The 16,611-nt window shown below is 52.5% G+C and overlaps 1 protein-coding gene across 1 annotated transcript; it reads left to right on the forward strand.

The window, feature by feature from the left end:
* The first annotated feature begins 12,452 nt into the window (after positions 1–12,452).
* On the forward strand, positions 12,453–14,909 carry LOC144139031 (neprilysin-1-like). Its single transcript, XM_077671521.1, has one exon. It carries the CDS (start codon positions 12,505–12,507, stop codon positions 14,722–14,724), a length of 2,220 nt encoding a protein of 739 aa, XP_077527647.1. The 5' UTR covers positions 12,453–12,504; the 3' UTR covers positions 14,725–14,909.
* Positions 14,910–16,611: the final 1,702 nt, after the last annotated feature.

The raw sequence follows: 16,611 nt of genomic DNA on the forward strand, positions 1-16,611 counted from the left end.
AGCTTCTGGAAAGTTCATTACGTTGTTATTTTTATGAATTGCTCAAATTTTTCTACAGTGAATCCTGTACTGCTCTCGAAAGACAATTCCCAGACTGTCAAGCAATGAACACTCTCTTCAAGCAGGCAAGGTAGGCGTCCAGGGTCTCCTTCCTGTTTGCAGAAGTTTACACATGAGTGGCATGCCCAAAGACCCGGTTATTTAACCTTTTGGGAGAACAGATAATTGCAAAACATCCAATAGCATTCATATTGATTGATTGATTGATTGATTGATTGATTGATTGATTGATTGATTGATTGATTGATTGATTGATTGATTGATTGATTGATTGATTGATTGATTGATTGATTGATTGATTGATTGATTGATTGATTGATTGATGGGTTTAACGCACCGACGCAACCCAGGCGATGAGACGCGCCGTAGTGGAGGGCTCCGGTTTAATTATGACCACCTGGGGATCTGTAACGTGCGCCGAAATCTCGCACACACGGGCGTTCTTGCTTCTCGCCTCCAGCAGAAAAGCGGCCACCACGGCCGGGAATCGAACCCGCGTACTCGTGCTCAGCAGCGCAATGCCTTAGCCACTGAGCCACCACGGTGGGTCCATAGTACTCAAAGCTGTAATACCGTGACAAAGTGTTTTTTTTTCGCTGGGAGTGTGATTCAAAGCAACCTAAACGTTGGGTCTAAGGCGTCTTTCAGCACGGGCAAGTGTCGCAGTGGTGAGCGTATTCAAAAACGTCGGTGAATATGTCAGGCCAATAATATATATTATTTATTAATTATTTAATATTTACAATATTGTAAAGCATACCTCGCTTGTTTTCCTGGCTTCGACGTGACCGAAAGCATCATAAGCTTTCTGAATAAGGGGGAACCACAGAGCAAGAGGAAAGCATAGCGCCCCAATCTTCACTAAACCGTGGTTGTACGGCCCAGAAAATGATCACTGCTGTAAAGGGTAAATAAATCATAATCACATGTGTAATTTGATGGTATTTGAACCCGGTATCCAGAGTAGAAGTTATTTTAATTCACTACTCCCCTGTGCCATCTCTGCACGTTTCCAGCGGTTGAACAGAGGTTTCTTTCGTTGTAATGGTTGTTCTTTTCTTAGAGGCCATACCTATTTGAGTTATTTGCCAGTTATTGGGAGCATTGAGAGGCTAATGTGCATTCTTTAAAAAAAATTCAGAACTGTGAATCGAGACAGTAAAATATGTCGAGTAGTGTGTGCCACGTGACAGCTGAACGTGATGGCACAATGGTACGATGCTGAAGCAAAAAAAAATCGGGGAAGCTTGCACCCCCACGCAAGACCTGAACAGCGAAACTGTTGTAGGCAATCATTGACGGACCCAAAGTTGAGTTTTAGTATCGTTGTGTTGTCGTGGTTGACGTCGGCGGCACGGCATTTCAATGACCTTATGTTGAGCAAGGCAGAGTGAGCTCGTCGTTTTAGTCGACGTTTTCATACGCCACCCTGCGAGCGCGACTTATCGTCTCTGGCGGATGCTTTCTAAGATGTTTTCTAAGCGCGGCCTCTTCCTCCGACGTGCGAACATCCGTGGCCGGCCCATGTGGACTCAATGATCCCCAGAGCAGCTTCGACATTCAAGTCGCGGCTCTCCTACGGTACAGAGATCATGCGCACGACCCCACGAGTACGAAGGGACGAGGAGCATACGCTATGACGTCTTTCTCGTTCTGAGCAAGAGTTGCCACGATACGGCGAACGCTGGACCTTTTGGTATAGTGCACGTTGCAGTTTTTTTTTTCTGTGGCCAGTGTTGGCCAACCTCCCTAAGTGGGCTCGACGAACGTGCGCTCGAGGCATGCGGCGAACGCGGAAATTTCTTTTTTTTTGCCAATATTTGCCAATTTCCCTAAGTGGGTATGCTTTCCCCAATCCCAAACGCGTAACGCATTACACAAAATCTACTTTCAACGAAGCGAAATTTCTCGATTTAGTTAGCCATTCATATTAAACACGAGTCCAAGATGCCCAAGATGCCCGGTCATCTTACAGGGAATTCGCATCAATCATAAATCACTGCATACTATCTTCAACATCTGTCATGTCCTGTCAAAAAATACAAAACGTCTCCGCAAGAATGATGGCTAACAGTTGGTTTGCTCAAAAGACTACGAAAAAAAGGATACCTTCACCGAAAAAAATTAGCAGCGGCTTAGCTCGGCTATGCCAGGATATACGTGGCGTGAGCTAAGGTTCAGCTGGTTGTTCTTAGCTTGACTGGTTGTCTAGGATTAGCTTGATTATCATGCTTACTGCTGCTTCAATGACACACACACACGGTATACGCATTATGCGACACATGTATATTTATCAGGCGTCTCCGGCGCAGCGTCGACACCAATCGCCCCAGAGCTACAGGCGCACGCCGGTGTAGCTGCGACGTACGAGGCTTCGGTTGCACACCCGGCCACACCTCGCATGATCATCAAGTGGACCGGGCCGCCACATGCGGAATGGAGGTGGGTGGTGGTGGTGATTTGTTAACAAAGAAGGAAAGAGAAAAGGCCTGGGGATATTGTTGAACTCAACGGAAAGTTCAGTCCAGTCCAGGGAAGGGGATTGGGGCTTCAAAGGATAGGAAGAGAGAAGGGGGAAGAGAAGAGGGGTAGGAGAGTGGGGGATAGTCTATATCGCGTTCGTTCCGTCCATGACTCGATGGCTACAAACGCAGCTCTAGTCATTTTGTAACGCTGGAAGACCTCCCGTCGAAGGGCGTCCGGTCCCGTAGGGAACAGGAAGTCTTCTAGCTTGTGGCTTGGGGCACCAAGTCGCTGGAGTGCGGCCCGGAGTTCTGCCCTCGCGGTGTCGTGCTGGCGGCAAGAGCACAGTAAGTGCTCTAGCGTCTCGGGCTCTGGGCAGTCGGCGCAGGTGGGGGACGCTCGGCGGCCTTGGTGGTGCAAGCGCGCTCCCAGGTTTCAGCAATTGAGCCGCAGGCGAAGCAGGAGCGACCTAATGTGTTCTGCTAATGTGTCCGTCTCTGCTAATGTGTCCGGGCAAGACCCGTGGGGCCTGGCCACTGACTACTCGGGCATCTGGATGCATGGCCTCCACCACTCGTGCCAGGATAGTCCTTGCAGCGTCAAATGACACCACACCCCGAGAAACTGGGACCCCTGCCTGGCGAGCAGCACCTTTGGCCAAGGTGTCTGCAACCTCGTTGCTCCTGATGTTCACGTGCGATGGAAGCCAGTGAAGTGGCAGTGGACACCCCTGCGCTTCCACCGCATGAAGCTGGGCCGCCAGCGACCGCTCAACGTAGCCGCTAGAGCAGGCTGGCTGGTCGGCGGCACGCAGACGGAGGAGGGCAGACCGTGAGTCAGTCACGATGATGGCCTCCCGGGCCTAGGTGCCCTGCTTGAGAAGAAGATCCACGACCAAGTAGAGCCCAGCCAGCTCTGCGTGGGTGGATGAGGCAGGGAAGGGCAGGCTGCACACCTGGCTGGTGCCGAGTTCTAGGGCCGTGCAGGCGGCTCCGGCTCTGCCCATCGACTGTTGCACAGATCCATCCGTGTACACTTGCAGATGTCCGGCAGCGTCGTCCTGCAGCAGGGCATCCACCTCTTGGTGGACGGCCTGGGGAGGAGTCGACCTCTTACTACGGACCCCCGGCTATGTGTTGACGATGCGTAGAGCCTGCCCCGTGCCTGTGGGTGGTGGCTTCAGTCGGGGCCGCTGCGGCAACACGATGTGGCTCTCGTACGCACCGAGCAGCATGCCCTTCCGAGAGTTGGGCTGGCTGCGGTAGCACTCAAGGAGTCCCGCGCCGTCCGGTGTGCCCTGCAGGCGGTGGATGTGGTGGAGCCCCACCTGCAGGGCCCGCATCTGGATAAACCAGAAGCCTGCCTCCTTGTATGTCGCCGCCACCGGAGATGTGCTCGGAAGGCCCAAGCAGAGGTGGATAGCCCGGCGCTGATCCACCTCCAGCTCCTCCCACCGGCTCGGCTCGGGTTGCACTACAGGCAGAGCATAGAGGACGGCGGACGACGCCATCCCGTGGAACACACGCAGGGCCACGGTGTGTGTGCAGCCCTGTCCACGCGCCAGCAACCTCCGCACGCCCTGGTGAACCCTCGTTGTGCGATTCCGAAGCGCCTTCACCGCAGGTAGCCAGGACAACTGGCAGTCAACTAGGAGCCCCAGATACTTGGCGCTGGTGCACCAAGGAAGAGACTGACCATTCAAAGTGAGCGGCGGTGTCGTCTTGCGTTCCCTGTTGCCCTCGGGTGGAAGATCATGGCCTACGTTTCCGTCTCGGACAGCTGCAGGCCACGGCTTGTCAGGAAGGCGGAAACTGCCCACAGCACCCCCTGGAAACACGCCTTCACCTTGGAGAGTAGCCTCGTTGGTCCGTGTGCCCAGATGGCGATGTCGTCAGCATAGACCGCCATTCCCACTGGAAATGTAAGCCCAGCTTGGATGCAGTCCGGGAGTAGAGCCAGGACGAGATTTAAAAGAAATGGGCTGATGACACTCCCCAGGGGAACCCCAGAGCTGACGCCTCTTTGGCTGCTCGTTGCTCGGCCCACCCTGACTCGTAGGGTCCGGTTAGTCAGGAACGCCCTCACGTATCTCCGGATACGCTACCGGCTGTGACGCATTTGCCATCGCAGGCGCATGGACTACTGCCCACAAATAGAATGGCGCGGGCCCACATTAGGTGGTTCCCGGCGCACATGGAAACCACTCTGGGAAGGACGCCAAACCGCAACGAGGAAGCGGACAGAACTGCGCGCGAGCTCGCACACCGCACAGTCACCTCGCCCCCTCTCTTGCGATTGGAAGGCAACGACGAGGAAAACGAACCGAACCCGGCATTGAGCTTCGGTGAAGTCCTCGCCTGGTATCGCGAACAACGCCGACAAGCACCGAAGCCTCATTCGCTTCTGAGTAGAAGTGAGGGAGTGTTTCTTCGGCAGCTGCAGACTGGTACAGCGCTCACGCCAGCTCTGGCGCGACACATCTGTCCGGACCTCTACCAGAGTGACGTGTGCTGTGTGTGTAGTGTGGTGCGCGCGGACCTGCCTCACATAATGTGGGGGTGTGACGAACACAGAATGAGGGGTTACCCACCGGAACTACCACAACATGTCGTGCAAAGTATGAACTCCCCGACTAGGGAGCTCCAACTCATGGTGATCCAGCAGCTGGAGACAGCTCTGGCCAGGCAGAAGCGCGGGCGGCTTCCCGATCACGTCAATGGTCGGACCCCCCAGCGCCGACGCCTCCGGCCGGACGCGGCCCCGTCTCCGGATCGGCTTTAACACCAACAGCCGACGGTGAGGGCGGAACCCTGTGTGGTGATCCCCCTCACCGATAGTGCAGGATAACCAATAAAAGTCCTTTCTCTCTCTCTCTCACGTATCTCCGGAGGTGCCCCGAAACGCCCATGCTGTCCAGGGCCTCCAGGATGGCCGTGTGGGAAACGGAGTCGAAGGCCGACTTCATGTCCAGCAGGAGCAAGAAGGCCACCTCCTTGTCATGACGGGCCTACTCCAGCATAGACACCACATCTCCCAGGGAGTCAGCCGTACAGCGGTGGCGCCTGAAGCCACTTTGCTGCTCCTTGAAGACGCCCCGACGATCAGCAATCCACTGGAGGTGGGCCAGGATAGTGTTCTCCATCAGCTTCCCCGCTGCGGACGTCAGAAAAACCGGCCGGTACGATGCAGGCTCGGTGGGCGGCCTACCGACCTTCAGCATCGGCCTGACTAGTGCCACCCGCCAAGTAGGTGGAAATCTTGGTGGAAACAAAAGCGCTCAAAAAACAGGGACGAAGGAAGACGTAGACAGCACGTCTTCCTTCGTCCCTGTTTTTTGAGCGCTTTTGTTTCCACCAAGATTAACACCTACCAAATAGCCCAACTTTCCGTTCTTCTGAAGTAGGTGGAAGGCTGCCCTCCCTCCACACCTGGTTGAAGAGCTGTAGAAGCGGCTGCAGCTGGGTGATGTCCAGGTTCCGGAGAAATTGGTATGTCACCCCGTAAATACCAGGGGCGCTTCGCCGCTTGGGGCATCGATCCAGGGCGGCCCGCAGCTCCCGGAGTGTGATGTCGCCACTGCAAATGGCCACCCCTTGCGGGTCTTGGGGGGCCACCGGAAACACGTGCACCTGGGCTTTAACGGCGGGTAGCGCCGGGGTGAATTGGTCGGCTAGCCACTCTGCCAAGGCCTCCTCAGTGATGCGCAAGGAAATGGCGGAGACCAGCAGGGGGTGCCGGTTGGTGACGGAAGGCTGGAGAAGGGCCCGGAGACTCTCCAAGCTTTGGCCGGATCCCTACGCGAGTCCATGGAGGAGCAGAGCGACTCCCAGCTCTGCCTCCGCCGCTGCTTGGCTCTCCTCCTGCACTGTGCATCCACCTGTCGGTACGCCGTCCAGTCTTCCGGACGCCTGCTCCGTATGGCCCGCCGTTGCAGCTGGTTGCGCCTGGCCCATAGTCTCAGGAGCTCCAGATTCGGTAGTGCCGTGTAGAGGGGTACTTCCCCCCGCACTGTCGCCTTGTTGGCGCTCTGCACGACAGCTGCCAGGAAATCAGGCTCTGGGTCCTCCCGACGCTCTGCCATCTCCTTGCGGTAGGTGGTCCAGTTGGTAACGGCGTAGACCCTGGTGTCTGCCCGCCTGCGATCGCCCCTGAGGGTGACCAGGATAAGGTAGTGGTGCGATCCCCAGGTTCTGGTGGCGGTTTCGCAGGTGTAGGCACACCGCTGGGACACCAGTGTGACGTCAACGTGAGACAGCTGGACCGTGCCCAAGGTCGGCGAAGACGCTGGGCGCGTGGGGTGTTGAGAGACGCCGGGCAGCGAGCAACGTTCTGTGCGCCGTGCGACGTCACTGCTACTCGCGAATGCGCAGCACGGCTCTCCAGGAGCCACGCAAACTGCTCAGCCTCGGCCAGTGGAGATGACGCTACACAACTAAAAAACAGCCATTCAACAGCGCACTAAAGCAACGGTACAGTGGAGTGGAATCAACTTTATTGAGCCTGCAAAACTAGCGTATGCGTGCGCTAGACCGTACGAACCACGGAAAGCAGTCGGTTCAATTCAATATGATAAGATTGTGGAACAACCTGCTCTTCCACCTAAAAAGTCGAAAGCCATTATGATCGTTTATGAGATCATTTAAACGTTTCTTATTGAAAAGTCCTTCATTCACTTTCACGCTATAAATCCAAACAAAATGTATAAAAGCGAGTGTATATTATCCGGGAAGCTGTATGTCTCCAGTTGACCGCCGCTATTTGTGCGTTGCGATTTTATTTTAGGACGCAGCCCTATGTCGCCCGTCTCTGGGCTGAGCCGCGTCGCCGTCGTCGTGACCAAGCGAACGATGGGAAGACCAACGAGTGAAAGAAAGCAAAGGGGGAGAGTGTCGGGAAATTGAGAGGGGAGGGTGGTTCGGAGTGGCGGAGCGAGCCAGCGCTCTCTGAAAGTGCGGTGGGGGACGGGAGGGGGCAGTATGCTGTGCCCGCACGAGGCGCTCGACGGCGCGACGCTTGGCGAAAACGTGAAGGTGGCGTGCGCGTGTCTGTGATGTCCGTTCGCTTAATAGACGCAGTTCGCGGTCCCTTCCTGAGACGCACTTCGCGCCGCCGACGCGGAGGCTCATCGTCGCTGCCGTCGAGAGAACCCACGAGTGGGTGCACTGCTTCAGCGCATTGCTGCTGCACCCAAATATCGCATTAGGGAATATCGTAATCACCAGCCAATTTTTGTCTTCTCAACAGGATGGAAAGTTGGACGAGTTGGCGTTGATTTATCCTGAAAATAGAAGCGGAAAAAAGTAGCTCGTCGTCCTGTGTATTTGCTTCTTTGTCAACGTTTTTTCCCCGCCTATTTTAAAGATTATTTTTTATTCATCTAAGAGCATGCAGTTTGCTTGATTGATCCCCGTTATGCGTTTATTGTGTAAAATGGGTTTACACAATGTGTTCTGTGTTCATGTATTTTCTGCTTGCTTTATCAGGGCTTAAGAAATCAGCCTACGTTGTTTTGCCGCAATTCAACTCCTTTTTTTCTATATTTTGACATTGTTGGTGTACAGTGACGCGTCTTGTTTGCTTTGAGTCAGCACTGTGAATGTTTGGCCAAATCAATAATGAGCGATCATCACCGCGTTGTGTTCACTTTTCCATGTCCAATTGATTTGTATGCTGCTTGATTGATTTGTAACGTAGATTGATTTGTAATCTACGTTATATGTCTGGTTATTTGTTATGACTGCTCAGCTTTTACCTGTTCTCATATGCTTTTTAACAAGAGGTTACCCCTCAGTGATGAACTATGGGACCTGTTTCCGTATTCCTTACCAATTAGTGTACTGTATTATTTGCAAACTTCCTTTAAACTTCAGACTTAGCTTGACGAACGTTCGCTCGAGGCTTGCGTGCAGGAGCGCTCGGCATTTTCTTGATATTTTTTTTCAAACCGCGGGCACCATACACAAATGACTCGATCAACAGCTTCGCTGTTAAAAGTTGTTCATAAGTTTCGCCTGGTGTTGGCCTTCAAAGCGCGTAAGCATACTTAAAGGAGCCATGAAGAGAAAATACAACTTCGTTTAATTTGAAAGAACTAGGATTCAGTATGTCACTCAGCTCCATTAAAGCCGCAAAATATGTTTTTTAACGAAAAAAAAGCAAGAAGTATTTAAAAACTTTCAAATTTTGCGCCACAGTGACGTGTTATGAGCAAGAATGACGTCATACGGGCCCACAATAAAACATAATTTTCAGTGCCTTAACTGCACGTTAACGTTCAAGTGATGCGGTCAAATGGAACTAGAGGCCGGATTACAGACGTCCAGTCATGTGCCGTCGCGACAGGTCAGTTAGGCGGCCGCCAATCGCACAAACAAGGTTCCGTGACGTCATAGAAAAGTTGCGGGAAATTGGCTAGGGGGTCGCGACTGCTTCAAACGTTTTCCTTAATATTTCCGTTATTTTTTCGAAGATTGCGATGATATTGGGATCATTGTTATCATGACTAAGCAGTCTTTCTAATAAACCCAACTTGTATTTTGTCTTCATGGCTCCTTTAAGGGCTCTGAGGAATCTTTTGTGTTCTTCGGCACTCCCCTATGGCCACTCAGTTCCTTATAATATGCTTGCCAGTCGGTTCTTAAGAAAGAAAGCTCTCTTAGTTGGACATACAGCGCCCTGTCAGGAAATAAGAGCATTTCCGCGTGCACAGACCGGTTGGTCGAGCGAAAAGCTCTGATAAGATCACTGGATACATGGCATGTGCGGGAAACTGGGTCTCCGTTGATACAAAACGGGTACTTGAAAATCGCAAAAAAATAACGGTTCTAGATAAGAGAATACACGCATCGATCATGAAGAAGGAGTACAATGGCGTACGAGGCGCTTTTTTTTCTAAATAAGCCAGATACACCTAACGCGAATTTGAGAAAGAAGCGCAAGTTTGTTACCGGACGTAGATGCAACGCCGTCAAAGCTATCACATGATAGATTTTACATGTCTGCTACGGGAAGTTTATGGCCTCAAGTTATTAAAAATTCTGCCGCGAATTTGAGCAATACTACGGTGATAAGTTTGGATTTGGCTTGTATTGAATGGAAGCACTCCAGTTGATGCGGCATTTTTTACGAAAACGTTATTTAAATTGACTTTCAAACGCGGTGCGATTGAGTTTTTGTGAAAAGGCATTAAAAATATGCAACATGGCTCCAAGAACAGTATAACTATACATGGAGAGCTGGTGAGTCCGCTTGGCACCATTTGCAGGTCTTTTTGAATTCTTCCCTGGGATAATTTTCTTGGGCACGCCTGAAGGCACTCACGAAGTAAGCAAGCTCTTCATTGCTTTGCCATTTCATTTATTTACTCTCAATGCCGTGAGGCGTTACAGAGAGGAGGGGTACAATATTAAACAACATGAGAAAAGAAAACATGAGGGTGGTTACAGAAAGTGATTGCTGACTGCTGACTTTGAGTGCGCAGCGTCGCTCATGGAGCCGATAGAGGCTGGAAGGTGATTCCACTGCAAGCTGGTCATTGGAACAAACGAGTTCAGGTAGAGGTTTGTTCGGGAGTTTGGCACACCAACTTTTAACGGATGATCAATGCGTGATGACACTTCACGTGATGGCACTTTACAAGAAAGCTGCTCGTATCTTATTCCCGTTAATGAAGTAATTCGTACTTTCAGAGGTGGCGGGGGAAGGGGGGGGGGTGCAGATTTGCCAGAGCTTGTCAGCGGCGGCTATTTAGACAAGTACTAAAATGATAAATATGGGAGTAAAAATAAATACCACCAGACATATTTCGTAGGGATGGGTGAGACGAAATGAAGTCATTGTTTTCCTCAGTTTCATTTAGTTCGCTTCTTCCGCTCACTTCGTCGTTGACACCTAGGACAGATCTCACGCCGATCTCCTAACTGTCGTCTCTATTCTAATAGGCTGGCTTCGAAAAGCAAAAAAAAAAAATTTCGAAAGCACCCACGAAAAAATCGGAACAGTCAAGCCAAAAGCAAACTCCCATTGTGTAAATGCATTTGGCTCACTTTGATCCGTGAAACAGCAGGACATGGCTCATTTTCGATACGAACTATATATACAATCTGCGTACAGGTTTTTCAGGGCGTTATCTCAACTATTTTCTTGCCACCCCCTTTTTAGGGGAAAGTTGCCGAGTTTTTCTTGTCACTGCAGTTTTATCCGAGTTAGTTTCGGTGTCTGGATCTGGCTTATTTCGAGAAAAAAAAAAAACGCTTCATACGTTTAACTCATCAACCACATATCGGTATACATTTAGATCGTTCTAGATGCGTTTACTTAATGCGCGAAAAATCGTCGCATGGGTTCGTTCTTTGTTTTGCGATTTGGGTCTTTCAAGGTTTGAAGATCAATTGGACGTACTTTCAGGGAAGGTTGGACGCGCTTTTGACGCTGCAATAATGTCACAAAGCTTCAGCGCTTCTCTCCGCTGTCTTCACGAAGGGATGATAAGTTTTTTCGTCGAGATGCTTTCTCAGGTGTTCAGCAGATGGAAGATGAATGATAGGGCTCCTAAACAGTGAATCGGATTCGATGTTGTTAATTACTGTTCTTTTGGTGCGCGATGTTTTTATCGTACATGGAAAGCTTCGAAAACCATCCGCACAGACGACCTCGAAGATTTTTTATGCTTTTAAGCTACTGAAAGACGTCGTGCAAGTGACCATGTACGTGTATGTTTGTACATGTAGGCAGCAATGTCATTTGTCGATAGCATTAATACCTTCTAAACGTTCGAAATATGTGGTGGCGTAATTTATTGAATGCTTGAGCATCTTGAGTGAATGGTATTCAAGTAGCTCCTTCGCTACTTGGCTGATCCCGCATTGACAGATACGGCAACGACAATGACGAAGCACCGTTTAGTTAATTTAGCCCATCCTCCGAGTAGGAAAGCAACCATTTTTGCAGACGGTCATCATAATCATCATTCATCGTGTGCAGACAAAAATAAACGACGATGGCATTGATAAGGTGATTTTATGAGCCCGTGACGATGCCAGCACCCAGTGCCGGGAAATTGCACGGCAGAACTGCTTCTTTCAATTGATTTCCCAATTCTTTTATTTGCCTAGATTTGTCGTTTTTCCCTCAGTCAGGAGACCTTTAGTATCTGAGATGGTCGTGGCGATCTAGACGAGCCGGGTCCGGAAACCGGGTCGCAGCTGAGTAGCGCGGTCTCCCGTTACTCCTTATGTTGAGTAAAGGCTGCCCTGCAGCCTCACTGTTTTGCGGGTCATTTCTCGAGAAGGGACAGGACCATATCATGCGATGTGGGCCAACCCTGTCACAGCACGCCTTGCATTCACTTGAAGGCCGTGTCCAGAGTGCCGTCAGACGGTACTAAAACCACTCCATTAAAGCGACGTCCACGGGCGTTTCGATGAAAAAATGCCGTGTTTGCCCCTACTTCGCCGTCGATTAACGTTTATCGACTCTGTCTAGAGTGCCGTCCGTACAATAAGCGCTCCACTAGTTAAATGGAGCCTCTTTCAAACGTGTTTCTTTTTGTTGCAGCTTTGCGTCTCGCTTCTCGTTTTCTCTCTCATTTCACAATAGAAGACGACGAAGTAACAGCGTTCGGCGCGTTCTCCTCGTGCTAACCTGGCGCCCGTCGGCCATCCGAACAACGGTTTTCTCGAGCGTCTCCGTTTTTCCAGCCACCAGCCACAACCACGCAAGGCGGCTTTGGCCCCACGCTGATTTATCCGCCCCGGGAAGGATCCGCCCCTGCAGTCGCGTAATTTGCCATCCCCGCGGCTGCCATCCCAAAAAGCGCCGCCTGCAGGCTCAAGCCCCCCTCCCCCCGTCGCTGACGAGGCACCGGCCATGGAAGCGCACTCGCCTCGAGTACGACCACTGTCCCCTCGTGCCGTCACAGGCCAGCTCTCTCCAGCTGTCCGTTCCCCGCGCCAAGAATCCAAGGCACGTTCGCGGCCCCTAATGTCCGGCGATGGGCCGCCTTTGTCGCCTCCCGTCGTCTCCGAGTCGTCTCCCCCGGCCGCCGGCCGTAGGTGCCCAAACCCGTTCGAGGGCGTTTTCGGCGGCCGCGAGGGCGGCAACGCAGGGTACGCCTTCTACATGTCCCTGTACACGACCGCCTACGTGGCTGCGTTGTGCGTCATGGCCGTCCTGGCCAACGCACTGTTCCCGTACTGCGACAACCCCGTCGACTGCTACGACCTGGACGTCGAGCTCCAGCGCAGCAGGCTCGTGGACGTGAGCCCGTGCCAAGACATGTTCGCCCACGTGTGCGGCCGCTGGCCCAGCATGTACCCGAACCAGGTGGACCAGTTCACGCTCGTCAACGAGAGGCTGCGCGTGGTCATGCTCGAGAACATCGACGGGGCGTCCGCGAGGTCCGCGTCCGCGGCCGACAAGGCGGGCGCGGCGTTCCTCGCGTGCGCTAGCGTCGGCGATGAGAACGTGGAGCACACCAAGACCATCCGTCAGGTGCTGCACCGTCGCGGGCTCGCGTGGCCGGCGGAGGATAAGCACACCAGCAGAGAGCTGTTCCGAACGCTGGTCGCCCTCACCCTGCACGACCTCCTGGGCGTATTCTTCCAGCTGAAGCTCATGCCTTCCTTGCAGGAGCGCGACAGGTTCGTCTTCGAGGTCAAGTACGCCGAGACCATGTTCAGGTACGTGACGGATGCCGCAGTCATGGCGGACTGCATGCGTGCTTTCGACCCGGACGTAGACGCCAACCGCTTCGCAGTGGAAGTAATCAAAGTGGAAGAGGACGTCAGAGCGATTACACAGACACTTTCTTTCGGCAATGTCAAAATACGGTACTACAAATTCAAAGACATCGACACGTTTTTCGACGAAACAGCTTACCTTCAGTCCGAGTGGTGGGTGGATGCCATCAATGAAAACATTCCAGAAGATTCGGCCGTCAACCTTGAGTCAAATTTTCTTTTGAGAGACAAACACGCGCTCTTCTTAACCGAGGCCATTGTGAAAGCGTACAAGATGAGGACCGTAAATCTGGAGAACTACATCGGCTGGAAGATCATCAAATACCTTTCCTATGCGGCCTCGACGAAAATGTTCTTCTGCCACTACTCGCCAGGCGCGCCTCCCTGGATGCTCACCGTGGAGCGCACCATCGATCGCTGCCACGGCTACGTCAAGCTGGTCATGCCTTACGCTCTCCTCAAGCTACAAATGATGGGCATTCTCGACGACGCAACCATAACTTTCGCCAACCACGTCGCCGAACGGATCAGGCACACACTGGAGCTGTCGTACAACGCCTCGTGGTTGGACCACGAATCGGCGCAGGTGATCGTAAAGCGCCTACGATCTATTCACCAGATCATTGGAACAGCTTCGACACTGCGGACGGACGCCGCGCTGGACGTCTACTACAGCCACGTTCCCGCGATGACTCACCACAGCAGCTTCATCGAGTGGCTCATCGAGGCACACCGAGCGGTGGCCGCGCACAGAAAACGCTTCCTGCGGCCTCCGTCGGACGACTCTTCCTTCTCCGTCAGCAGAGACGACTGGGAGCTGACGGGTTTATCAGTGGGTGCGTTTTACATTATCGTGTACCACATCATCTACGTGCCCGGGAGCATCTTGATGCCGCCCTTCTTGATTCCCCGCGGCCCCAACTCGTTCAACTACGGCGCCATCGGGAAGGTGATTGGCCACGAGCTGACGCACGCCTTCGACCGCGAGTACTTGGACATCAACGAACGCGGCGAGGAGCAGCAACTTGTCGAATCGACCCGCTTCAAGCGGAAGCTCGGCGAGATTCTCGACTGTCTCATCGTGCAGGCGAACAAGATGACCCGGAGTGCCATAGCCGGAAACAACTCCATCAGCGAGACGTTTGCCGACAACGCTGGAGTCGAGGCGGCCTACATCGCCTACAGAAGCATGCGCGAGGAGGACCGCCAAGGTGGCATTGCCTCGCTATCCCCGGATCAGGCCTTCTTCGCCGGCTCTTGCTACATGTTCTGTCAGAAGAACGAGACGTTTTCCGAGCACTCGTCGTATCTACCGCACAACATCCGCTGCAACCAGCCGTGCATCAACACGCAGGAGTTCGCGGATGCCTACGGCTGCCCGGCAGGATCGCCCATGCGTCCAAGCCACCGCTGTGACATTCACGATCTCAGCAAGCCTCCTTCGCTTAGGAAGCTTCGCTAGCTTCTGTCGCACTCTCTGGCTGTTTTCACAACTTAATTTGCGTCTTGTGAAACTGGTGCTGTACCAAGCAGTACGGACTGCGCACTTCATATCGTGCTATTGTGCGTAATTGACCGCTGTGTTACCTTCTCAGTGGCCGCTGCCGCGCCAGCAAAATGGCCAGCTCAGCATTTTTAGCGTGTATAAAGTGGAATGTTATCACGCACGGTGATCTGCCTGCTAAGGCGGTGCCACGGAATTTCCAGCTTTGTTTATTAGGTACTAAAGGTGTGGTTGACTGAACGGCAAACTATACCCACCGCAACTTTTTATCGACGTAAGTATACTTTTGTACCACCTGCGTATGCAAAGCGTCTCGACTTGCGCTTAGCGGCCACTTCGCACAGCGTTGAATGGGCACTTTTTGGCGTGCAGGCAGGCCATGTGAAGGGAAACAACTTTGTTTAGTAGTCCAACTGTATTGGCAATAGTATACGATGTCATCGCGTATGGCGGTGAGCAATGTGCCAATCGTTGCCGCAATTGGGGCGCAAGGGGTGATAAATTTAGGCAAGTCCTATAGGAACGGAGTTGTTTGTTGTGCTGCGGCATGTGATCCGCACAGTGCAAGCATGCTGCACCGCTAGGAGCCTACGAAGTGTGATGGAAGACGTGAAGGAGGAACGAGTTGTTTGCTGAGCGGAGCGGTGTGCTGGTTGAAGCTGCTTCTCCTTGTGGAGCCTGGCCTTCTTGTCATTACGCCCAATGAGTTGTGCATCCTGTGGTAACAGAGGTATGAAAGGTGCCCGAAGAGGAAGCATGCTGATCGATTGCCTGATTCCCTGGCGACGTGGTTTGGTCTCCGGGCGCTCAGTTGATGCGAGCGTGAAAGTCATTAGAGGGAAGAGCCGACATCTGGCTTAGGATTTGGGGAACCCGATGTTTTGAGTGTTGTCTGGCACTCTGAAGGGCTGCAGATGAGTTGGAGACAATGCGTACGTGCAGGAAGTCCGCGGAGTGTACAAAACTCGCCTTCAAGTGCAGTTGCATAAGGATTGAGAATATTAGAGCTGCGTATCACATCGAGGTCAGGCAATTCTATGCCGCTCTTGATGCTTGTTGCCGCTCTTGATGCTTTCATGGCAATAGGCCATTAACTCTTACGCTTCGCGGTGTAGACTCGCACGCCGAAACCAAGTGTCATTTATAGCTAACGTCATTCGGACGACTGTTGAGCTTTCATTTCCTAGTACCATGTATTCGGTTCAACCCCATCATTTAGCGGTAAGGTGCGGTCGTGCGCGACCTGGGGAGGCTCTGCTGTATGTCATCGCATCGCATCCAGACAAAATTCGAGATATTGCTCACAGACTTCGTTCGAGAGGTCACTCGCTCACGCTGGGTGCAGCGCTGGACAGACGAACGTCGTCAGGCATCGCGGAAAGTATGCTCGGCATGCGCGGGGGAAGACGGGGCAGTGCCGCTACTACAAAGTACTATAGGTTCCCGTTTAACGTTAAGTTGTAGCCAGATAGACTGGTTGTTTTCAAAGGATGGAAGCTTTTATACAACCTTTTTGCTGTTTTATTGACCTTTTTTCGGTTTCCGGTGTACACCGAGGCGCTTGATCCACGTAATTATGGCGCAACTTCTTGCGAGAGTTCACTCTGGCTGCCAGGCGCCCGTAAATCGAAGACGTCCAATGAGCGTATTGGGGTTCAGCTACTGTGACTTAGGCGAGTTGGTGACCTCCAGGGTGCTCGCGGGTAAAAGCAGAGAGAAATTCAGTCTTGTCAGGGGCCCGTTCAAGGTGACGGTGATTGAGCAGTTTCAGACTCTGGGCTGCAGCGACTAATGGAAGCGCTGTGTGCATGGCCCCAGAGAGGGGCCCCGTAACCCTTCAGTTCC

This window comes from Haemaphysalis longicornis, unplaced genomic scaffold (assembly GCF_048455015.1).
Source record: "Haemaphysalis longicornis isolate Haplotype H1 unplaced genomic scaffold, Haemaphysalis longicornis Haplotype H1 scaffold_5, whole genome shotgun sequence".
In the NCBI taxonomy this organism is placed as follows: domain Eukaryota; kingdom Metazoa; phylum Arthropoda; class Arachnida; order Ixodida; family Ixodidae; genus Haemaphysalis; species Haemaphysalis longicornis.

What these genes read in the sequence shown, in the direction of transcription:
- LOC144139031 (XM_077671521.1), top strand. Translation starts at nt 12,505, where the DNA reads ATGTCCGGCGATGGGCCGCCTTTGTCGCCTCCCGTCGTCTCCGAGTCG.